Raw genomic sequence first — 23,138 nt, 5'->3', positions numbered from 1 at the left:
TTCCCCACAGGACAAGTTAAGCTCATGGGCCCTACTTCAAAGCCAGCATAGCATCTGTCCCTCACAGGCTCCGGAAAGGAGAGGTCAGCTTGTAATAGCCAACATGTTTGGCTCTTCACATGGCTTCTGTTCAAAGACAAATTTTCCCAACACGCTCCTCCCTGCCCACACTGCCCAGCCACACCCATGTGCACACATGCACCCAACATCAACGCACACACACACAGAGATGTTTTAGTGCTTTGGTCGGAGAGACAAGGGAGAACTCTCTCAGGAGGTTATGGCACAACAGTGCCTCTCTCACCTGACAGCCAAGAAAGCAGCTTTCTTTCCTGGAGGAATCTGGAGCTGGTCCAGGGAATGGAAGCTGGGGGGCAGGGGGCGAGGTGTCTCTGGTCCCCATTCCCCACACACACTGGCTAGACCCTCCCTCAGTGACATCAATGACACTAAGAACTGACTCTGAGCCGTAGATGTCCTAGTATCTCAAGCCAACGCTGTTCCAAGATACAGTCCAGGGCCTAGGATAGGAACCTATTTTAGATCTCTCCAGGAGTGCTGGGCCTCCTGGCCTCTACAATTCTATTAGGAGCAGAGCAATAGAGGATCTCCAGCTAAATCCTCCCTTCTAATCACCAGTGATAGGAGAAAGATGGGGATATGGCAGAAAGTAGTTCTCTTTGAAAGATGTCAAAAAGGAAAAATCTTTTATGAACTAGAAATAGAAGAATAATTTTATAACATGATGAATATATACAAAACCAACAGCCAACTGCATACTTAGCAATGAAATACCAAAAGAATTTCCATGGAATTCAGGAACAAGACAAAGATTCCTATTGTAAAAATGCTCTAGAAGCTCTGGGCAGTTCAAGAAGACAACAAAAACAAAAGAACTATAACTATTAGGATGGAGAAAACAAAATTTTTCTTATTTGCAGATGCTAATACTATCTGGACAACCCAAGATAATTAGCTAAAATCCAAATGAAGAATAAAGTGAGTTCAACAAGTAGCTGTGATCTGCACCATGTCTGTTTCCTTGCAGGTAAAATGAAGATGATGACAGAGCCTGCTAAATAGACATAGCAGTTAACATATGTTAAGGACTTAGAAGAGGGCCTGCCAGGACTTCCCTGGTGGTGCAGTGCTTAAGAATCCGCCTGCCAATGCAGGGGACACGGGTTTGAGCCCTGGTCCGGGAAGATCCCACATGCCGCGGAGCAACTAAGCCCGTGTGCCACAACTACTGAGCCCACGTGCCTAGAGCCCATGCTCCACAGCAAGAGAAGCCACTGCAATGAGAAGACCGTGCACCTCAAAAGAGTAGACCCCGCTCACCACAACTAGAGAAAGCCCGCACACAGCAACGAAGACCCAACGCAGCCAAAAATAAAATAAAATAAATAAATTTACCAAAAAAAAACCAAAAAAAAAACCAGGGCCTGCCACACTTCTCAACTCAGTAAACATTAGCTATTACTATGAAATATATTTTTACAATCAATAGTTTAGTATATAATAGTAAACTAATTTAATAATGTAACCAGTAAAAACATAATGACGAAAGAAACAGTTTTTTATGAAGTTACAATAACAAAAAAAAAAAAACACTGCCTAGGAATAAATTTAACAAGAAAAGTGCAGGGCTTAGGTGAAGAACAATTTTAAAGATATGAATAAATAGAGAGACCCAGAGTGCTCTTGGATGAGAAGACTCAATACTGTAGAGATGTTCGTGCTCCTCCAAGTCAATCACTTCTTTGCAATCCTAATCAGGAGACCCACAGGACCCAGCTTGGCAGTGCCCCAAGGCATAACTTCCTAAAAACTAGCCCACACACCAGCCCCCAACACAGTGAGGTGAGGTGACACTTCTCACTGTGGGCCTGCCCTGCTTCCAGTGTGCCCTTCTATCACAGCCCTTGTCTGTCCATACTCGTTCCCTCAATTTTCTTCCCCCACTGGACTAGGAACGCTCAAGGTCAAATTGAGTCTGTAGTACCTTAGTACCCAACAGTGGACTCATGCAAGACATAAGCAAAGGCCAGCCGGGTAAGCAACTAAACTGCCCCATGGTACCAGGAGTGAGTGGCCCAAGAAGGAACTGCAGAGACACCTACTTTGGGTTTTGCAATTTCCTTGATCCTCTCGATTTCCTCGTCAGACATGACATCGTAGTACCTGACGATGTGTGGACTGTCCCACTCATCCTCCTCTTTGAAAGGGGCGATGAGCAGCTGTGGCGTCCCGTTGCCATGGTGGTACCTACAGAAAAGCCTCTTCTGCCTTCGGGGTGTCTGGGGAGCACAAAGCAACAAGCCCTGAACTGAGTGAGTCCTAACCCTCAGTCCCAGGCTAGCTGGCTGCAGACCACACACCCCATGTCCAGCAGCCGCTCCCTCCCGCCTCACCAGAGAAGAAAACAAAAGCCCCTCAGTTTGACTGGCATGAAATGATACCCCACAAATCATGCAATGTTTCTTCCCTCCCAAGAATACCTCATGTTGACAAGTCCTGTAGCAGGGTGTAATCCCTGGTCCCTCTCACAGAGATGTGAGTAGGTCAGGAGGGCTAGGGCCAGGGAGAAGTCTTTCTAGACAGAGGAGCCAGTGGGAGCCAAGCAGACATGGGCATGGAGAAGACCGAGAGATTGTCTCACACCTGAGCCTCCTTGAGGAAGCACTGGGGTCCAAGGGCTCTCAAAGGCCAGTGATACCCCACACCAAACTCTAGCAACTGCCTGGTCTTTGCTAGAGATCATGACTTCAGTGGAGGCCCAAGGCACATCCACACTCATGGCTTTCTTCAGAATAGTGAGTCAAGTAGAAGCTGCCCTGTTGGGGTGGGGAGGGGAGCTCAGTAATAACTTAGAGGATTGAAACTCTGCCTGGGACATCAGGGAAGACAAGTCTCCTGTCCTATACCTCAGAGCACACCCACGTGTCAGCCTCAGCAGATGCTACCAAGAATTGAGAAAACTACCTACAGACAGAGGAACATCTTCCTCAGATCTGCGTGTCCAGAGCCAAAGTCTAGGTCCACAGCCTGGGCCCTGACCCATCCACGTGTCTCACCAGTTTGACACCCTCCCCACGACAGAGGCTCTCGTAGATATCCCTCTCGGGCAGGTAGTCCACAGGCCTCTCATATATGCCTTCCTGGGGTGCTAGCTCAGCTTCTGTGTGATTCAATAACATTTTTTCTCTTTCTTCCTCCAACAACCGTTCAAAGTAGCGCAGATTCCCTCCAGCTCGTTCATGGCTTGGGTCTAGAAAAAGCAAAGAAGAAGCAAAAGGAAACCACAAACATCTGTTAGATCATTTAGAGAAATTATTCTGTAAGTGGTTTTCTCTCCCAGCAGCTCACTCGCACGCAGCATTCTGCCTTCCACAGCACCTAAGCACAGTTCACTGGTCATAGAGGAAAGGCCAACAGAGGTTCTCCCTACTCTGGTCAGAGATGAGAAAGGAGCAACAAGAGCGGGGCACAGGGGACGCTTAGCCACCAACGCGGCTCTCCGCCGGAACTCCCTGGAAGTCCCAAGGACACAGGTCCAGAGAAGCAGGTCAGAGTTCTGCCTCCTCCTCCCCACTTGGCTGTGTGCTAGTTACAGCCGTCCCCTAGAGTACATCCACTACTGGTGACATCACATGCTGGCCACAGCTAGAAGGCAGGCTGAAACACCGGCGGCAAGAAAGGCCACATGACACTCCCACAGCTTTGTCCTGTGGGCCTCACAACAAGAAGGAGCAAGCTTGGCAGTATTCTGTGCTACCCCTCAGATGAGGAAACTGCGGCCCAAAGATGTTAGAGATTAAGGTTAGGTTATTCAGAAGAGGAATCCAGGTGTCCTGACTCCCTGTACAAGGCTCTTACTAACACGACAGAGTCCAAAGAAGCTCTCTTCCCACATCCGTCTTACAGACATTCACACTAGCTGGTCTCAGACCCAAAGCCCATGAAAAGGAGCAGTGAAAGGAAGTCTTTGCTGGTCTGTGAAATCTCAGACTATGATATCCCATATATTAGTAAGAGGTGGAACAAATGGGTTCTTAAGACACAGTGCTTTTGATCCCCTTCAGTCTAACCCCACAGGACAACTGAAATCACCAAAGCCATGGCAAGTCCACCAGTTAGACCTCAGGGCTCTAACAGGTCAGGTCACTGTCACTGCAGCAACCCTGAAATACAGCTTGCCTCTCAAGCTATTCCGGACGCAGTATAGGCTCCACCCTACATAGCAGCAGATGCACTGAAGCACTGGATTTCTATTTAGAAATGGACTAGGAATCCATGTGTAGGGCCACGGGTGCCATAGGCCTGAGTGTATCCATCAGTGATTGGGCAAGGGCTAAGCCAGAACTACAGTGGGTAAAGAGCTAGCTGGCAGCTGAACTGGGCCTGAAAGCAGCAAAGCATTAGTCAGTGGCTAGGCGGCAGGTCAGACTGGCTCAGTTCCTGGAGAGCAGTCAGGTAGTGGCCAGCAGGGTGAACAGTTCCCCTGCTACCTCCCCCTCTGCATCCGACCTTCCCCTAGAACCTCCTTACCAAGGGAGAGCAGTCTGCGGGTGAGCTCCAGGGCACGGTGCAGGTCACCCAACTGGAAGACGGCATAGCTCAGATAGTCCAGCACCTGGGCCTTGGATGTGGTGGCCTCCTCCCCTGCATCAAGCTGCTTCAGCACCTGTTCCATCCACAGCACTGTGTGGTAATAGTCTCCTTCATTGTAGGCCGAGCGGCCCATCCCAAAGCAGTCGTCCACACTCAGCACTGCCTGATACTTGGTTCCTGCAGCAGGAGAGGCAAATAGTCAGGCTCAAAGAGCCTCTGGGTTAGGGAGAAAGATTCCCCCATTGAGGGAGCCCGGGTCCCTGGGTGGGGGGCATCAGCCCAGCAGAGCCCCACCAGAATTTCAGACCACACACCTCCAAGGGCCATTAGTACGGAAAGCACAGCCAGGCTGGCCCTGCCTCGGGCTGGGGTGCACAGCCTACCTCCCAACTTCAGACTCCCCAAGTGGGAAGGGTCCTTTGTTACGGAAGAGCCAAGGAAGCCCAAGGAATAGTGTTCAGGAAAGTATAAAGGTCCTGTGAGCCACATGGCAGATGTCTATGCGGCAGCTGGCCATTTGAGACTGGAAGTCAGAAAAATAAGTTAAATATAAAAAAACAGAACTTAGGTGGCAGGTAAAGCCATGGATGAAGATAATCGCTTCCAGAAATAGTGTCAGGAAAGAGTAGAGAAGGTGGCTGAGGCCAGGGCCCCAGAGACCACCTATACAGAAAGGACAGAGTGAATTACACTGAGAAGGAAACAGAAGCAGGAGTGATGTGGCAGATGCCAAGGGAGACCAAGAGATAAGACTGCAGTGCCAGATTTGACCACTAGGTGGTGGGGCCCTTGGTGAAGATCAATTCAGCAGGTCCTGTGACCACAGGTCATCTGCTGTTGGCTCAGCGCTGGAAAGTGACCATGAAGAGAGTTTCAAGTCAAAAAGGAGATGTGGTGTGTAAGCTATGGGGAGATGCAGGGTTTAGGCTGTGACCCTCCCTGGAAAGCAAGGGAGTTTCCCTACAACCCCATCAAGAGCAGCCTAGGCATGGCTGACATGGAAGAGTTGCCTCAAAGCAGGCTCTTGCTGCCTGATGTCCAAGATGTCCAGGATGAAACCCCTGATGCAATGTGTTGGCTGCTTCAGAGACCAAGGGTTGCTCGCCATGATGGCTCAGGAACAGACAATGTGGGACAGGAAAACGGGGAGAGTAAACACAAGACAGAGTTAGTAGGCAGACCACAGATTGGGGTGGGGAGGTCCTTGAGTCCCTGTTCACTCTCCACGTACCTCCACAGATCTCTGGCTCTGTAGGCCGAGGGACTGAACACTGATGGAGGCAGTATAACACAGCTGAGTGAGCTGGACAAAACAGGGTCTGTGTGGGCCTAACTATGGCACCCCACAACGGTGTGACTATGGACAAGTTACGTAGCCCCTCTGATTCTTAGTCCCTTACCTCTAAATAGAGATAATACCATCAGTTTTAGAGGACTTGCGCCAAGAATTCAACAAGACGACATATGAAAGTGTCTCCTATGATTCCCCAGAGTGGTAATAATCAGTAGCTATTATCAACATGTCTCACAGATACCAAGAATGTCAAGAATGGCTCCCAGACACTCAGCATCCTTCCCAGAAGCCAACTGGAAAGTCTGCTCCCTAGAGAGTGCTCCCTGGAGAATGCCAGCAGAGCTGATAGCTGAAGGGCAATCCCACGTGATGAAACCCAGTTGAAGGGGGTAAAGGTATTCCTGCAGAGGTTGTGGGATGAACAAAGAAGCTGAGCAGTGGCAAAGCTTAGTACAACAGACAAGGAAGCCAGGGAGATAGTACCACACAGGACCACAAAAACCACACATTAAGAGGAATTTGGTTTAGCCCTAAAAGTTAAGCATTGTGATCAGGAACTCATGTAAAAAGATATGTGCTTAAGACCACATGGACGATGATTTTAAGGAGTGAGCTGGAGGTATACAATAAATTAGAATAATATTTCAATAATCCAGTTGAGAAAGAAGTGACCATGAGGCTGGAGTCAGGGCCTCCAAGTACAAAAGACATTGTAGGGAGGTAGAATCCAGAGCAGCCAGTGGATGGAGTGCTTTTTGCTGATGTAAGGAGGAAAGACAGTAGACAGTTCAAAAAGGGATGAGGATTTCAGTTTGGGACACGTGAATTTTAAGGAGCCCAAGGAACATCCAAGTAGAGATGTCCCACAGCCATTTGCCTGCACTGGTTGAAAGCTCAGAAGACAAGCCCTTACAGGGAACACAGATCTGGATGTCATCCATGTACAGGTGATACCTCAAGTGATGGAAATGGCTGGGCTCACTTGGAGAAGGTGCTTAGGGAGACACCAGGTAGGGGTCGCATCCTGGGGAACAACTCCCATCCACCCCTCATTTCCCCTCCAGGATATGCACGGGTCTGTTAACTGAATGTAAAAGGTCAATGCCTGGCTCTCTCTTCCCACCAACCATCCTCACAGCTACAGGGTGAAAATATCCTGCAGGTGCCCCAAGCCACCTTCTCTCTCTGGCCTCATGGCCTGGCTTGGTCCAAAATCTGACTGAGTGAGGATAAAGGAGAAGTCTACACTCCTTCCTGTTGGCTCACCGGACTCCTCAGTACCAAGGCTCCAGGCCCTGACCAGCCGGCAACACAGTGCATCCCTCCCCCTCACCGTGATTCCCTCTGCTGTGCCTCCTACAGGGTCCCCACGGGTGAGATGGCATCCAAGGTCTAATGGAGTCTAACTGAATCCCTGGGTTTATTGGCCTTTAATAGCCCCCAAACCCCAACACGTCTTCTTATAAACATACTGAGGCAGACAACCGAATTGAAAAGGGGCCTATAAAAAAATGAGAGGAGCCAAAAGAGAAACAGCCAAGATCAGTGCCCCAGCATTCAAAGAAGGGGAAACTATCAGGAAGAATGGGGCAATCAGTGTGCCAAATGCTGCTGAAAAGCTAAAGAACATTCTGCCTGAAACCTGTCTACTGGCTTTACCAGCCAAGTGGCCACTGGTGACCTTGCAGGGGCAGGATTGGCCAATGGGGGGGGAAAGATGCCAGACTTTGCGTGTTCAAGAGGACATAGGAACCAAGGAAGTAGAGAAAGAGTGTGGATGACTCTCCACCTGCCTAGCCAGGAGGGAGAAGAGATCAGTCAGCAGCAGAGACTCAAAAGGGCCTTGGATCCTGAGGGAGTGGTTTGTTAGATAAGCAAGAACAGAGCATGTGGAGAAGAGTCCAGAGAGTTGGACACAGAATAAACAGGGGCAGAGACTGTAACTGAGGGCACACAGGACATGGGGCAATGAATCCAGAGATCAGTCTTAGGCAAGATGAAATCGGAGGGTGGGGAATAGAAGTGGGTGTGGATGCAGACCTGAGTGGTGCCCTGGGGACGGAGACCAAGGAGGTCCTGAGCAGCAACCTCGGCATTCTCTGAGCTGAGAGAGGACAGGCCTGGGCTAATACTGGAGGGAGGTGGTGGGGCAGGGGCTGAGGGGAGGCAGTTGTCATGGGAATAGAGGACTGACACCAACTGGAAACCCAAGAAAGAACTACAGCCAGAGGTCATGGTGAGCCTGAGCGTAGAGACCATGAGTCAGCAGTGGCTCCATCCTTGTCCATACACCACAGCAGACACACAGGCTGGACAGGCTTTGCATGGAGTGGTGAGTTACCTGGAAGCTCGCCTTTGGATATTGTGTCTGGGTCCAGTTTGTATGTGTCCTGAAGTCTCATCAAGGCCTTGGCGGCTCCTGTTTCATCTTCATCAGTGGGAAAGAACTGTCGCTGCACTGACAGGTTGGCAATAAAGCCTTCCAAAGGAGAGAGTGAGAACAAAAGGTTACCCTGATCCAGGGATAGAATTCCACCTGGAACCAGACAGGCACCCACGGGAGGGTCTCTGGCTAATGCAATCTCCCTGCCCCTTCCCTCAAAGGCTGTTTCCCCTTCCTCCAGGAAGCCCTCCTTGACGGCTCCAGTCCAGGGAGACCTCCCCTTTCTCACTCCTCACTGTACCGACTGCCTGTGCTGCTCATTTGGAACTGAAGAGAAAGGCCCCCTAACGCTAATTAACACGTGGGAATCTGAGAGTCTTGGCGTGGAGATAGAAGGAAAAGAGGACAGTGAGGGTAACTGACAGGGACACAGGAAAGGACTCAGGGAGGACTTGCTGACCACTCAGTGGAAAACAAATCACATGGAAAACGTTGATCCAGGATTATTAGCCTGGCCAGGTAATCACAGATTCCTAGCCTACATCTCAGGTTGAACAGCCCAAGGGACAGAAGTGGTCAACTCAGAGAGCCCAGCTGGCCACTCATTACTGACCACTGGCCCTTATCATCCAGAAAGGTGATGATGACAGTCCTGGAGGTGTTTGGTGCTGTCCCCACGCCAAGATTAGGGACTGGAGAATCATCTGACCAAGGTCAGTATTAGGTGGGGCTGCATAAGCCCGGCATGGTTCCCCTGAGAGACCACACTGGGCCTTGCTCTGCTTACTAGGGCACTCCCACCACTCAGACCCACAATGAGCTCAGGGCATGAGTTGCCCAGTTGTGGTGCTCAAGACCACAGCCTGGAGCCTGGGAGAGCCCCTGAGCACAGAAGCACCCAAGGAAGCTGTTTGGGGACTCCAAGCCCTAGTTGTAAAGCAAGATATACACCTCCTGCAATCTCAGGACTCCAGGTGGAGGCCAGGCCCTCCCATGCTGATTCGGAGGCTTCAGTTGTGCTCATAAGCTGAGAATTAGTAGGGGAAGTCCAAGGCCATTTCTTCTCTGGCCTCTTCCCCAGAGCAGCAGGACCCATAGCCACCTACTCTCACAACCTCCGGCTCAAACACCCACTTCTAGCCCTGCCTGGGGACCCAGGGACCAAGATGCTGCAACCCTGTCTTCCTCAAGGCTGCATGGTCAGGGACTCTATGAGTTTACAATCCAGGGGAAGAAAATGCTTCCAGAAAAAGCCACATTGTTAGCATGTCTCCCTGCCTCCCCCTCTCCCCATTTCAGGGGAAAGAACTCTGAAAGAAAGAGGTGAAAACAACATATTGCTGTCTGGGGCTGTCCTGTCTCCCTCTGGGTAATTATAAGGTTTTCCAGAGGAACCAGATGTTGATGGTGGGGGATGGGTATGAAGAACAAGACTTGAGAACAGAAGATCATATGGGCAGGCTTATTCTCCCACACTGCAGGCAGGACAGCCAGTTCTGAGCTACAGGCTCAGGCTGGGAGGCAGGGTCCGGGAAAGGCAGCCGTGGCTTCTGGAGGCAGTGAGCTCACTGGGCACAGCTCCGCCCGGCTGAGCTCACCAATCCCTGCCCAGAGGCCACCCTGCTCCCAGCCAAGCCCAGCCCAGTCTGGCCATAAGGGCTAAAACGCCTCAGTCCCCGAGAGACAACTATGAGTCTGAAGTTAATCAGCACTTCCAACTCAGGGAGAAGAGACAGTGAGTCCAGGGGGGCTGGGCTCAAGGCTGGAATCAGAAGGGCCCGCCTCCAGGCCTGCCCCACCATCTCCTGCTAAGAGGAAAATATCAGAGCATAGAAAGTACTACCATAGTAAAAGACTAAGCACAGTTAAAGCTTTAAATAAGTTCATACTCTAACCTGCAAATCCCACTTATAGGAATTTATCATAAGAAAATAATCAGAGATAGGCATAAAGATATGTGTAAGATTGCTGATAATCTGGAAACAATTCCACATCCACTGACTTGACCAGTTTTACACTATACCAGTATGACATATTACTGTCCAGCCATTAAAACCATGCTGCAGAAGGACATTTAAAGGACATAGAGAGAAGCTGAAAAATTCAGGAAAACAGTATATGCTTATGTCACAAATCTGCCAACAGATAATGTTTTCTTTCTAAAAGATATGAATGGTGGGCTTCCCTGGTGGCGCAGTGGTTGAGAGTCCGCCGGTCGATGCAGGGGACACGGGTTCGTGCCCTGGTCCGGGAAGATCCCACAGGCTGCGGAGCAGCTGGGCCCGTGAGCCATGGCCACTGAGCCTGCGTGTCCAGAGCCTGTGCTCCGCAGTGGGAGAGGCCACAACAGTGAGAGGCTCGCGTACCGCAAGAGAAATAAAAGATATGAATGAGAATGAATTTAGGTGAGGCCCGTGCTCCCCAGCTTGCACTGCTCCCACCACTTAGCCCACTTATCTTACTTTTGTTAATTCATTTGGTCCCTCGAAGCAAATAAGTTTGCATTCCACGATATATACGTATGATTCCATTTTTTTAAATGTATATACATGTGTAAAAAGACTAGAATTTTAACAGTGATTATCACTAGGCAATTGGATTAAGAACTGTAATTTTCTTATGTGATTGTTTTTGTGTTTTCCAACGTTTCTATAAATATGTATTACTAAAGCGTAATTAGAAAAAAGTCACTACCAAAAAAAAAAGGGACCCAAAAACACTAGGAAAAGGCAAGAACTGATTTTTTTTTTTTTTTTTTTTTGACCACGTAGCACGGCATGAAGGATCTTAGCTCCCGACCAGGGATCAAACCCGTGCCCCCTGCAGTGGAAGCTCGGAGTCCTAACCACTGGACCACTAGGGAATCCCAAAGAACTGATTATTATAACATATTAAAAGCAAGGACAGACAACTGCCAGGTCCCCACAGAGATGACAGCCACTGGACTGGCAGGCTGCATGTTCACACACTGCACGTGCACACCCCGACCCAGGACAGTTTCAGACCCACACCGCCCAGGTGCCAGCACACAGACATACTGGCTCAACCAACCACCTGCTCACTGCCCCTCACCTGCAGCTGAGTTCTGCAGGACAAGGTCCTCCAGCGCAGGCCAGTCTGTGTTTAGTCGCTTCACCAGTTTATAGGCATTCACAGGGTGGGACAGGTAGCCTTCAGGGTCAGCAGCTGACTTGCTGGTCAGGGCTTCCATTTTGTTGGCCCAGCTGTGGAACCAGAGAAAAAGGAAGGTTAACACACGGATCTTGACCTATGGTAATTTTCCTGGTGAGATTCAGGGGGTCTCTATTTAAAAAGGAAAAAGCAGTGAGTCCTTAGCCCACATACTTAGCTACTCTGGGAGACTGGCATGAAGTAACCTCCAGGCCAGCCCCACATTGCCCCCTCAAGGGCTTCCTCTTATGGGCACCCAGGATGGGTTCTGGGGGTGGGGGGTGGGGCAGGGGAGGAGGGCTGGCTCAGGGTGGGTGTGGGGATTTAGGACACTAGACACCTCTTAATCTTAGAGAGCTTGGCTTCCTCCACCAAGATGTACTCCTTCAGGGACAGCACCAGGTCCTTCTCTGCATAAATCAGGTCTGTCATGTGCCCTGCAAGGGAGAGAAAAAAGGGCCAGTAAGAAATGGATGAGGGACATCCAGCTCCCAAACTTGAGGCACAAAACGTCAGCACAGAGGCCAGCCCCCTGGGCCAAGGGCATATCAACTCTCTTGGGATCATGGGGACCTAGAGTTAAAGGAGGCCTAGATATTCGTATGGTCCTGGCCCCCAGCTTCAGGAAGAGAGAGGCAGAGGCTCCAAGGGAATGTTAAGTGCACTGAGGACACCTTAAGGAAGAAACCCCAAATCTCATTCTCCCACTGCCACCCAGTTGGGTCATGTTATGGGACACAGACATCCTGGGGGCTTCTCTGCTCAGAACTACTCTCTAGTCCAGGAGAAAGTTGGTCAGAAATGCCAGGCAGCCCAGGAGCAGCCTGCACTACCCAGGGTGGAGGCTCAGCTGAGACAGCTGGCTCCCAGGAAGGACATCCAGGTCATCAGGGCTCAGAGGGGGAAACAGCAGCTCTCCCCAGATCTGGTCAAAACCAGTGGATGAGGCCATCCCACCCTGAATGAGAACAGGCCTCAGGCAGTGACATCCCCTGGCACATGAGCCAAGGATTGCTCAGGTAGACAACAGTCCTGTTGGCACATACCAATAGAAGTAAAGAATTCAGCCTGCACACAGCCCAGGACACCAAACCAGGACACCAGCAACATGGATACCCAGAGTTTCATGGTCACAGAGGGCAGTGTCTGCAAGGCATTCAGTGATAGTAGTCATTAGATCAACAATGGTAAAAAGCAACTTAAGTAAGGATACACATACACATGTACACATATTACACACATTCAAACACGCCAAAATCCTGACCTAACACACAGAAGCCAGGGAAAATATTCAGGACCACCAGTGGAAAGATGCCAGGGTATAGAACCAGAGATGTATGCTTAATTCTGTCCCCTGCTCTGGGAGGCCAAGTGCCCTTGGGAGAGACTCTGCCTTTCGACTTCTGGTAACCACTGACAACACGGGAAGGCTGAATGGAGGTGGAGGCCATGGACGACAGTCACCTCTGGGTCTAATAGTCTGTCAGTTCAAGATTCTGGCCCAGACCTCTTCTCTGTGTCTGTCTTTCCTTCCAGCACAGGTGTGAGGACAGTGCCAGGTGCTGAGGACCCAGATGTAACACACAGTCCCTGCCCACAAGAAGACAAAGTACAGGAGAGACAATGACAGAAAGAGAACTTGACACAATATGCCCCAGGGGACCCACACCCAAAATAAGGTGCACAGCAGATGGTGAGCCAGAAGAGAAATCAGACTGCTCCCTGCTGGTCTGCACCTGGCCACAGTTAGAGCAGACTGGGCAGACACTGCTCTTCCTGTAGTGTGCTCCTTGGAAGACACTGTCCTCATGGAGAATCACCATTCGCAAATATTTACTAAAGACCCACATATGCCAGGCACTGAGCTACGCACTCGGGATACAAAAATGAATTGGCCACACAGGGCCAGGCTGGGTTGCTGACATGAGTAAGAGGCCAGCTGCTGTCTTCTCATCAGCCTAGAAATAGCGAGACCCAGCTCTGAAGGCAGCAGGCACACCATGGGGCAAGCCCCACTGGCAGTGGACCCAAGTACACAATGGAAGCTTTGGACATCATCTCCAAGCTCAGCCATGCAGCCTGGAGCACGCTGAAGGAACAGCACCCACGTAAGCCCCAGTTCTGTCAGTCCCTCCTCTTCCTGCTCTACTTCAGCCAAGCCCCACTGGAAATTTACTGAGAGAAAACAAGGAATATAAAGGAAATACAAATGCTTTCTCTCCAAAATGTAAGCCTTATCTCACAGAATTCTAAGTCTGAGCTAACGCCAGCTCAGCAGTTTTTTGCCTGCGATGATTAGATGCACAGTCACGCCCACCATTCCTCACCTCACCCTTTCAGAAGAAATTCCAATCCACTGTGGTTCCAGGTTAGGCTCAGAGAAGCCCAACCACGACCCCCACCCTCAAACAGGTTCCTATATGAGGAAGAGGAGAGAATAAGTGAGTGTCCCCATTTGTTCATCCCTTGCCAAATGTCTGCAGAGCTGACATCATGCCCATCAATACCCTAGGTGTCAGGGGCCCAGAGATACGCAGAACAAGATCCTTCAGCCCACAGCCTACTGCAGGGTAGGGAGTATGGGCTAAGGGATCCATTATAAAGTTAGGGCAGCAGATGAAAGCAAGTCACCGAGAAGAGGTGAGACGGCCCAGCCTAGCCCCAAGGTAAAGCCCAGATCCCCCTTTTGCCAGCCACAAATCTGCTCCCAGGTCTCAGCATACCACATCTCCACCCTGGGATTCCAGAAGGCCTCTCTTCTTGCTTACATAAGACCCATTCACAGGGTTAGGGTCTGCTCCTTGTACTTCAAGAGGCTTCATCAGCTCAGGAGAACACCTTCTGTATGTGTGTAGGGAGGGAACAGTAAAAACCCAGAGCCAGGAGGCTGTATCTGCGGACAATGAGGCATCAGCCAGCTACCCATCAGGCTGGGGTGATGGGAGAGCAGTGCCCAGGCAGAAGACCAGACCAAACACGGTTGGAAGTTGGGGGGCACCAGCGTTTGTCCCCTGTTCCGTCACCAGTTGCAGTGTCATGCCCATTCAGAGATCAGGTAACAAATTTAAGGGAGGGAGAAGACTCTCTGTTCCTTTCAAGTCACCCTGGTGATACTGCCCATGGTTCATGCCTTACAGCACTCAGGAAAAAGCAGCCAAGTTCCTTCATTACATGAATACCAGCTGTCATTTCTCTGGAATGTGCTATCTGGCTTAGACTGAGCCTATCGACGAATCCCAGCCTGGAGGCAGAGCCCAAAGAATCACAGATGGGATTCTGGGCTGACCAAGAGCCTACGAAGTCCTGCTCTGATGGAGGAGGGGGATGACAACCCTGCTGGTCCAGAGAGCTAGGCGCTCCCACGCAGCCCCCAGACCACCACAATCAACACTGCCACAGGCAAAGGTACACTAGAGTTCCAGCCTATTTCTCCTGATCCTGAGCCCCCGAACACTAATTTGTATTAGGTGTACAAAAGGCCATCTAATCAGGGTCAGGCTGGGAGGAGGCAGTCTCCAAGAAAGACTGTGTGCCACAGAATGGGAAAAGTCAACCACCTACATGCCCCCCATCCCATCTCATACCTATACCCAGAGCTTGCTTATGACAGAATAAGTGGGAGCATGTATGCCTGCCCAGTGCCCCCACCAGTGTCCAGTGCTGTCAAAAGCCCTCCAGGAACCCTCAGAAATCCATGCTGAATAGGCCTAGAAATGGGCAACACTGAGGCCCCTTTTATGAAAATAAAGTATCACCAAGTCTGAACAGAAAACCAATACTGAGTTTTTTCTGAGCTGCATCCCAAGTTCAGAACAAAGTCTGGCCCAACAACAACAGCAAAAAAAAAAAAAAAAAAAAAACCCTCACCACAGACTTGTTCATTCCAGGAAACTGTAACAACAGAAGATGTTACATTTCTTCCAAACAGTGGATTGTTATAGATTGTGTAAAAATGGACACTGTGTGCACATTGAGAGAAGATCAAAGCATCCTGTTAAGTGAGAAAAGCAGGCTCCCAAACAAGATATACTCTATGATTTCATTTTTATAAGGAAAAATGTTTATATATGGAAATTTACGTACTTGCATATATATGCAAGCGGAGAGTTAGAAATCTAGTTGTATATTGGTGAAATCATTTTATTTTTCTCTTTATGTTTACTTGTATTTCCTAATCTTTCCACAAGGAGTTCTATGGGAAATTTAAAATATATTTCATATTTAAAATGAAAAGAAAACAAAGCAGGCCCTCTCAAACGGACTCCAAAGCGGCCCAGCAGCCTGAGTTTGGACCCCCACAGGGAGGTCCTCCAAAGCCTGCCAACACCCCAGTGACAATAAATCACCCACCAGGCGACCGGCACTATTTCTAAGCACAGGACAATTCCAAGACATACAATCACAGGCCTTAGCACGCCCGCTCTTTGGAAAGGACGTTTACAACCTGGCCAAATAACCATGAAAAGATGTTTCCAACTGCAAACCAGCAGTGTCCTTAGCTTCTCCCCTTACCTCATCAGGCAGGAACCTCTGCCAAGCTCCCAGATGCAACCCAAATGCAACAGCTTGAGTTTTAACAATGTATTTGTCTGGCTTAGCTCTGAACAAGAGGCTGCCTGCCTTCTGTGAAGGGGCAAAATGAGCCTGAACAGGGCTCCCTGCAGCGGTCTTACCTCCCAGTAGTGTGGCCAACTCTGAATGGCAGAGCCAAGAAGACCTGCGTGCTCAACCTAGGAAGAGTTCAACAGAGGCTCCAGGAGGCCCTACCTACCTATGCACATGGATGTCCATTTGGGCCCATAAGCTGCTCTCACTGGCACCACAGGGAAGCATGGGAGGCACCCTACTCTCCCTACCTGATGTCATGCCTCAATCATCACCCTGATTTGAGCCACCCCTAAGTCCCTCTTGCAGCTATACTGGCCCCTACCTGCACTGGTCTCTCATCTTACGTGGCCTCCCTCCCACCTCTGCTCTACAAAATAGCCATCACAGCTTACTACAGCTCCTCATTTGGTCTCTTTCTCCCTAAAAACCCTCCAAAGGCTCTCCACTACTCTCAGGACAAAGTCCAAATTACTTAGCCCTAAGGGCCTTTTTGACTCTGTGTGACCTGGCCCTACTGCCCTCTCCAGCCCCATCTCATGACTCCAGGTTTCATACCTTCAACTACCACATCACATTAAAAACATTCTCCTTCACTGAGAACCTAACAAAGCCTAGATGTTCATGCATACCAATCCTTATACAGTTGTCCCTCAGTATCCACAAGGGATTGGTTCCAGGAGGCCCCGCAGATACCAACATCCACAGATGCTCAAGTCCCTTATGTAACAGGTGTAGTACAGCCAGCCTTCCGTATACACAGGTTTTGCATCTGCGGATATGGAGGGCCGACCGTAATTTCTCTATCCAGTACCTGGACATGTTGACTTGTACTTCCCACATGGGTACCATCAAAACTCCAGTCTCCTGCTTCAGTAACTAGACAATTAAGTAGCAGCAAACGCTGTATAAACCAACATGCAAAAGCCAGCTGGGTTTTCAATCAGTCTTGGCAAAGACTTGGCAGTCCAGGTAAGACTACCTTATAAGGAACTACAGGAAAGAATAAAATCCACACACCACTATACTGGATGCATCTGATATACCACCTTGTACTCTCTTGGCCTCACCTGCCTCCTGGGCCCTGAGGCCACTTGCTCTGCCTCAGACCCAGTGAAGGAGACTGTGCAGTCCCCGAATCTCTGACTCCTCCTGCTACTTCCAGACTCCAGCGAAACACCACGCTGACCTCCCCAGGGGCTGCTGGAGGACCCTGGGAGTGCAACTGAGGAGCGAGCGTGGGGGAATTAACTCCTCCTGGGGCAACTGTGACCAATGAAGGACAGAAACAAGAGGACGTCAGCAGATAAATTCCCTCTCCAGGCCTTCACTGAGAAACTGTTCTGCAGCACGGGGCTTCTGAAGAGCTCACCCAGAGATGTCCTTCATGGCTGAGCAACTAGTGTATCTCTGTGCAGACTGGACAGCTTGCTAATGCACCACCTTGTATATGCTTCGCCTCCTTCTCGACCTCACTTTTATTTTCCCTTACCCTTGCTACTCCACAACTGTACCTTCTAACAAAGCGTTAAGTACTTAAGCTCTGCCTTGGGCTCTGTTTTCTAGGCTAAGATAACCACTATTCATACTTCCAAAAATCTTTCATTTCTACCATCTAATCCTCACCAACACCTTGTAAACTAGATAATCATCTCCATTTCAGATATAGATATATAAGATACATAACTGAGGCTGAGAGTTTCCTGCACACCTCACATGCTACAGGAAATTAATGGCAGAGCCCAGACTCAAATCCAAAACATACTTTCTACTATATATTGCTGCCTTCAATCCTACTCAGTAACATCTGTTGTCTTATAGCACAAGGACTTCCCAAAAGGAGGAGCCACACTTTGGCCTAGCAGAACAGGCCTGCCCAGGTCAAGGACTTTATTGTGGTTCACAAAGCAGCCTCATGACGTCCGTGGCTGGATCCCACCAGAGGGCAGACAGCAACATGGACCCAGAAGACAAAAACATGGTGCTTCAAGTCCAAGTGAGCAGTCACTCCTGCCCAGACATCACAGCACTCACAAATGACCGAATGGCCCAGATCAGGGCAAGACAGTACAGTCTAGTAGGCAGGCACACCCACCCTGGGGTCAGAGACCCCCAGAATTAAAGCTTAGCTCCACAATCACTTCCAGGCTTTGGGGCCTTAGACAAGTTACAGGGTCTCTTTGAGCCTCAGTTTTCCCATCTATTTAACAGTTAAAATAATAGAATCTGCATATCATAGGGCTGTTTTCAAGACTGAATAAGATGACAGATGTCAATGGGCAGCCTAGCACCAGGCACAACTTATACCAGTCAAGAGCACCAAGGGTACTAGAGGAACGGCAATAGACCTGAAGCAGCCAGCTTCCTAGCTGATCCCTGGAGAGAAAGAAGGTCCAGTCTAGGGGACAGTGAAGATGAAAACAAGACAGAAATTGAATCTCTTAACACTCCATGTCCCAGGAGTGTTAAGAGATTCAGCAGAGGGTGGAGTCAGGCGTAATGCAACATACTGACCATCAGGGAATAACTCTGGAAACTGGTCTATCACTGGCTCTAACTCTCAGCAAGGAAGGAAAGTTCTCTGGCAAAAACAGGTGACTGGACCAATACTCTAGAATCTCACGTATTTCTACGTCTCTGACCTGCTAACTCCGAGTTCCTACAAGTACCAGGCCTCAGGATCGCGGCCACACCCTGGGCCCTCAGGAATGCCGGGTACAGAGCAGGCTACGTTTTAGCAAGCACTTCATGAAAGGTCTAGAGCAGATGCTGGTCTGTGATCAGGCTCACATTCTATTTGAGCTGGGGAACTCACTACCCAAACATTTAATCCTCTGCCCTGCAATGACACCACTTGAACAAACACTCTCTCCTAGGTCTCTAAGACCTAGGTCTCCTCGGTCTCTAATCCAGACTTTTCATGCTCCTCTGCTCCTTCTGAGAATAAAAACTATATCCCTCATTCCACATCTCCAGCTAAAACCCCAGAGACCACAGGAGCCACCAGCCCTCTCTGCTCAAGAACAGACTGATGTCCCATCCTGGTACCCTCCAAAAGTTCAAACTGCTAGATTTGAGCAACATTTTCAAAGCTTAACTCTCACTCCAGCACCCTGTCTGGGCTTGCACGTGCCTGCATCACAGCATCTCCTGCCAACTTCCATCTGCATAGAATTAAACTCTTGAGAGATCCCAGGAGCCAGGGACACACCGGCCAGCCCAATGCACACTACAGCCAGCGTGGCCACACACTGGCCAAGGTCTTCCATCCAGTCTCAGACCCTCCCAAGGATGTGGGAGGGCAGAGTCAAAAAGGGAGGTTCTCTCAGGAAATGAGCAGACCCCCGATTCTCTCACCCCACTCATTCCTCAGGGCTGTACCCATGCGGTCTCTCCTTCTCACGAGCACTCACACTCTGAGCTCCTCCCTGGCACATGACCACCTGCCAGCGTGAAGCAGCAATATCAGAGAGACTGTGAGCCACCCATGGGCCAGGACAGTGCCACTGCCACTGCCTCCTTTCCCTCCTCCCTCATTCCAGCCCCAGGTACACTTAAAGCAGAAGCACAGCACACAGGAGGTACTCCAGGAATGAACAGAGATTGGCTGTGGCCAGGCTAAACCAGTGACAAAGTAGGCACTCTCCTGGGCACACCCATTTCAGAGCATTGGACAGGGTAGAAGGGCCTATCACAAGCCACAGACAATACTCAGTCGCCACCATGTCTGCCTGCTGACCTCTCAGAGAACTAGGGTGGCCTACTATGACAGCATCTCTGGGATGAGGCCCCCAGCCAACACACTCCAACTCTGCTACGTGGCTTCCTTGGCTGCGCCACAGTGCGTGGGCTTGGCCGTCTACAAATGAGACCCAAGGATAAAAGGATTCAAAGCCCAAACATTTTATGAGTAGGGAGAACTGAACAGAGAGGCTGGCCCTTGAGGCCCAGAATAAAATGAGAGACTGCACCCTGGAAGCTTCAGGGGCTGTTTAAGCACAAGCCAAAGGAAACCATGGTTCATTTAACGGAGAACTAAATCATGGAACCTGCTATCCCAGATGTGATACGGGCAGCAGCTTGCAAAACCATTCTATAAATTCTTAGGTGGACAGTGGATCTCTGCAAAATCAGGGACATTTGAGAATGACCTAAGGTACAAAGCAATGTTCCCCAACTCCTGCTCTCAGGGCCAGGATCTCTTGCAAAAGCACTGAGGTTGCTAAGCTTCAGATGGTTTACATCAAGCAGCACAAGCCTTAGGTGTCACTCTACAGCAGAAGACACCAGTCTCAGCCTTGGGAGGGGCTTTGATGTTCTTCTACACCACCTTAAAGGTGTCAGATTAGAAAACAGAGGCCAGGGGCCTCTGCCCTGAAGAAGGAGGGTTTATGCTGATCCATGTTTATGGTGCAAGGGTTCACTGAGCATCCTCCACATACAGGGCACAATACCAGGCACTGTCCTCTCACTTGAAGCTCTTTGGACAGGGTCCATGGGCAACTATTCCCTAAAGTGTCCCTTCCCCCATCACCTTGCTTCCACTAAAGTGCCCAGGTCTGCTTCCACTCACACACGCTGTTCCTCTGTCCGGCTTACCCTTTCTTCTGCCTTCATCTGACCACTCCAGCTCATGGGTCACCTCCTCCAGGAAGCCCTCTGGCTTGAAGCATCCTGTCCTCTACCAAGTACCCACAGTCCGGTGCTCCTTCCCAGCACAGCACTCACCACACTGCCCGGGGCCTGGCCTTTCCTGGTCTTCCAGTCTGCCTGCCCCACTGGGCTAGCAACTCCTCGCAGTTTCTGATACGCAGAAGGGTCCGTTTGTTGAATTAATTAACTAGTTACAAGTCTCCGCGCCTGCTGAGGCAAAACCATGCAGGTTAGAAAAGGATGTCTGGAGGGGGAAAAAACAAAAACAAAACTTTCTCATCCAACAGCCTGTCTCAATGGGCAGCAAGCGGGGCCAAGGCCGCAGACTCCCAGCCCTTTGGAGGCAGGATGGTGGACCTCCCTAACACTAAGCGGCCCCTCAGGGCCTGCCCGGCGCCCCTGCCTCCGCCTCCAACCTCGGGCAGCCTTCGGGCCAGGCCGCCCCTTCCCGGGAGGCTGACAGGCGGGGCGGCCACGCTGCCCGCCAGGTCCGGCCGCCCCGAGGGGACTGGAAGGAAGGGTGCGGCTGACCTCACCACCTTGAGCTCGGGGAGGCGACGCGGCGGCGGGACAGGAAGCCACACGGGTGTAGAAACAGAGCGGAGGTCGCGGGGCTGCGGCCCGGACGGCGCGACGCCCGGTCCCCAGCTCCCAGCCCCGCGCGGGCAGAAGGCTCGAACCGGCGACCCCGGCCCGCGCCCGAGCTCCGCTGTGGACCCAGGGGGCGGGCGCGCGGGACGCTCACCCGGACACGCGCCGCTCCCGGCTTTTCCAGAACCTCCCGCGGCGGCACCCAGCTCGCTCGGGCCCTCCTCCCTCGGCGGCTCCACCTCCCGCCGTCGCCGGGCTCCGCCCGCTTGACCGGCAGCCACGTCCCCACCTCCCGCCCCGCCCCCCGCTCCCCCGCCGGCCGGCCCCTGGCTCCGCGCCCAGACAGCCTCGGCCAGGGGTCACCACCACAGACAGCGACCCCCGGGAAGGCCGAGGCCGCCCGGCCGCGCGGAAGCCGGGAGCGGGCCTGGGGCCGCCGCTCGCGCCCTTCATGCCGCCCGCCGCTCGCCGCACGTACACGGCGCCCGCCTCTCCTTGGCGCTCGCACCTGTGGGACTCGGCCCGCTCTCCTCCCCTGCCCCTGGGCGGCTGGAGAGGGGCCCACGACCCGATCCTGAAGCCGGTGCTGTCGGAGGGAGCATCCCTGATTGCTGGCTAGCTACCCTGGCCCCAGCTCATGCCCATTTCCTCGGTGGTCCTGCTGTATACACGGCTCCTACTGCTGCCTCCCCATCATCACCACCATCAGGTTACAGGGGGTGGGGTCACCCGGCCCAGGAGCTGGATTCTCAGGGATGGGGACAGTGGAGAAGGACCTTAAGAAGACTGGAGACCTGGCATCCACCCCCAGGGCCAAGTTCCCAAAGGGATTCAGACTGTCCCCAGCTCCTGGATCCGACACTCCTCCTGGGGGCGTTGGGGGCGGGGGAAGGGGGGCACCCTGGATCTAACCTTCGTTTTCCCCAAGCCCTTACATACAACATGGGCCAAAAACAGTGGACACTTCTTTCAGCCAATCCAGGCTGGGAGGGAGTGAAGGTAGGGATGCTGCAAATCTCGGCCTGGGCTAGAGGAGTCCCTGGCCGCCAAGCAGGTTCCCACGCCTGCTCTGTGAACCTTCCTAGTCATGAATGAGGGGAAATAGTGTCTGAGAATCTCATCAGAGAGCTAGGCCAGAATGGGAGGTGCTCAGCCTCTGCCCAGTCCAGTGTGGGGATATTCCCTGTGGCACACCATCCAGGCTGGCAGCCCAGACCTGGGGAAGGCCTGAACACACAGAAAAATACACACAAGACACATAAAACACGGAATGAGCCACTGTTCTGCCCTTCCTCAGCCACCAGCTGACCTCCCCAGAGCTCAACTAAAACCAGACAGAAATCTTCCTGCCTCTGCTACATCCTGTTATGCCACAGGAGTCTTTCTGTCTGCTCAGGTTCTCCCATCCTCTCCCCCTTCTTAGGAGCTTGTCCTGTGAATCATCCCTTCTCTCGCTTGAATGTTCAACCTCCTCTCCTCAAATGGATACATCCCTTGACCTGTAAATATTTTCAGGTCTCTAGTATGGAAACAAAACCCTCATTAGACTCCACCAACTATTGCAGTGTCTCTCTCCTTCTCAACCACAGCAAAATTCCCCGAAAGAGCAGTCTGTCCTCACTTTGCTCCCACCCCTCAGAACCCTGCAGTGGGCCTTCTGGCCTCCCGACAAGACCAAACCAGATCTCAACAAACTCTCTATAACCTCCAAGTCTAAATTCAACAGCCACTCTTCAGTCCTCATCTGCCAAAGCCCCCAGCAGCACCTGACACCCCAGCAGTGTTTGGCCACTGTCTCCCTTGAACACTTTTTTCCCTCTGTTGCCA

At 51.2% G+C, this 23,138-nt stretch overlaps 1 protein-coding gene across 44 annotated transcripts in view; it reads right to left on the bottom strand.

Moving 5' to 3' along the window:
• Window positions 1-21,582, bottom strand: part of P4HA2 (prolyl 4-hydroxylase subunit alpha 2) — a 41,393-nt gene extending 19,811 nt beyond the window's left edge. For 8 of the 44 annotated variants that reach the window (XR_004349040.1, XM_032625305.1, XM_032625333.1 and 5 more), the window contains exons 1-9: window positions 21,466-21,575; window positions 20,796-20,927; window positions 12,509-12,608; window positions 11,803-11,899; window positions 11,364-11,515; window positions 8,250-8,387; window positions 4,552-4,791; window positions 3,078-3,271; window positions 2,124-2,300 (exon numbers count right to left, since the gene is read on the bottom strand). Coding sequence is in view for 39 of the 44 variants with exons in the window: in XM_032625305.1 (XP_032481196.1) it covers window positions 2,124-2,300; window positions 3,078-3,271; window positions 4,552-4,791; window positions 8,250-8,387; window positions 11,364-11,515; window positions 11,803-11,899; window positions 12,509-12,590 (1,080 nt within the window). In the remaining 5 variants the exon portion in view is untranslated. Of the gene's footprint in view, window positions 1-2,123; window positions 2,325-3,077; window positions 3,272-4,551; window positions 4,792-8,249; window positions 8,388-11,363; window positions 11,516-11,802; window positions 11,900-12,508; window positions 12,609-13,789; window positions 13,879-20,666; window positions 21,135-21,251 lie in introns of those variants that run through there. The other 36 variants (XR_004349037.1, XM_032625318.1, XM_032625310.1 and 33 more) reach the window with 22 other exon arrangements.
• Between the last annotated feature and the right edge of the window lie 1,556 nt (window positions 21,583-23,138).

The sequence above is a fragment of the Phocoena sinus genome, chromosome 3 (assembly GCF_008692025.1).
Source record: "Phocoena sinus isolate mPhoSin1 chromosome 3, mPhoSin1.pri, whole genome shotgun sequence".
NCBI classification, from domain to species: domain Eukaryota; kingdom Metazoa; phylum Chordata; class Mammalia; order Artiodactyla; family Phocoenidae; genus Phocoena; species Phocoena sinus.
The sequence above is the reverse complement of the archived record's forward strand: the minus strand, read 5'-3'. Positions and strand labels throughout refer to the sequence as shown.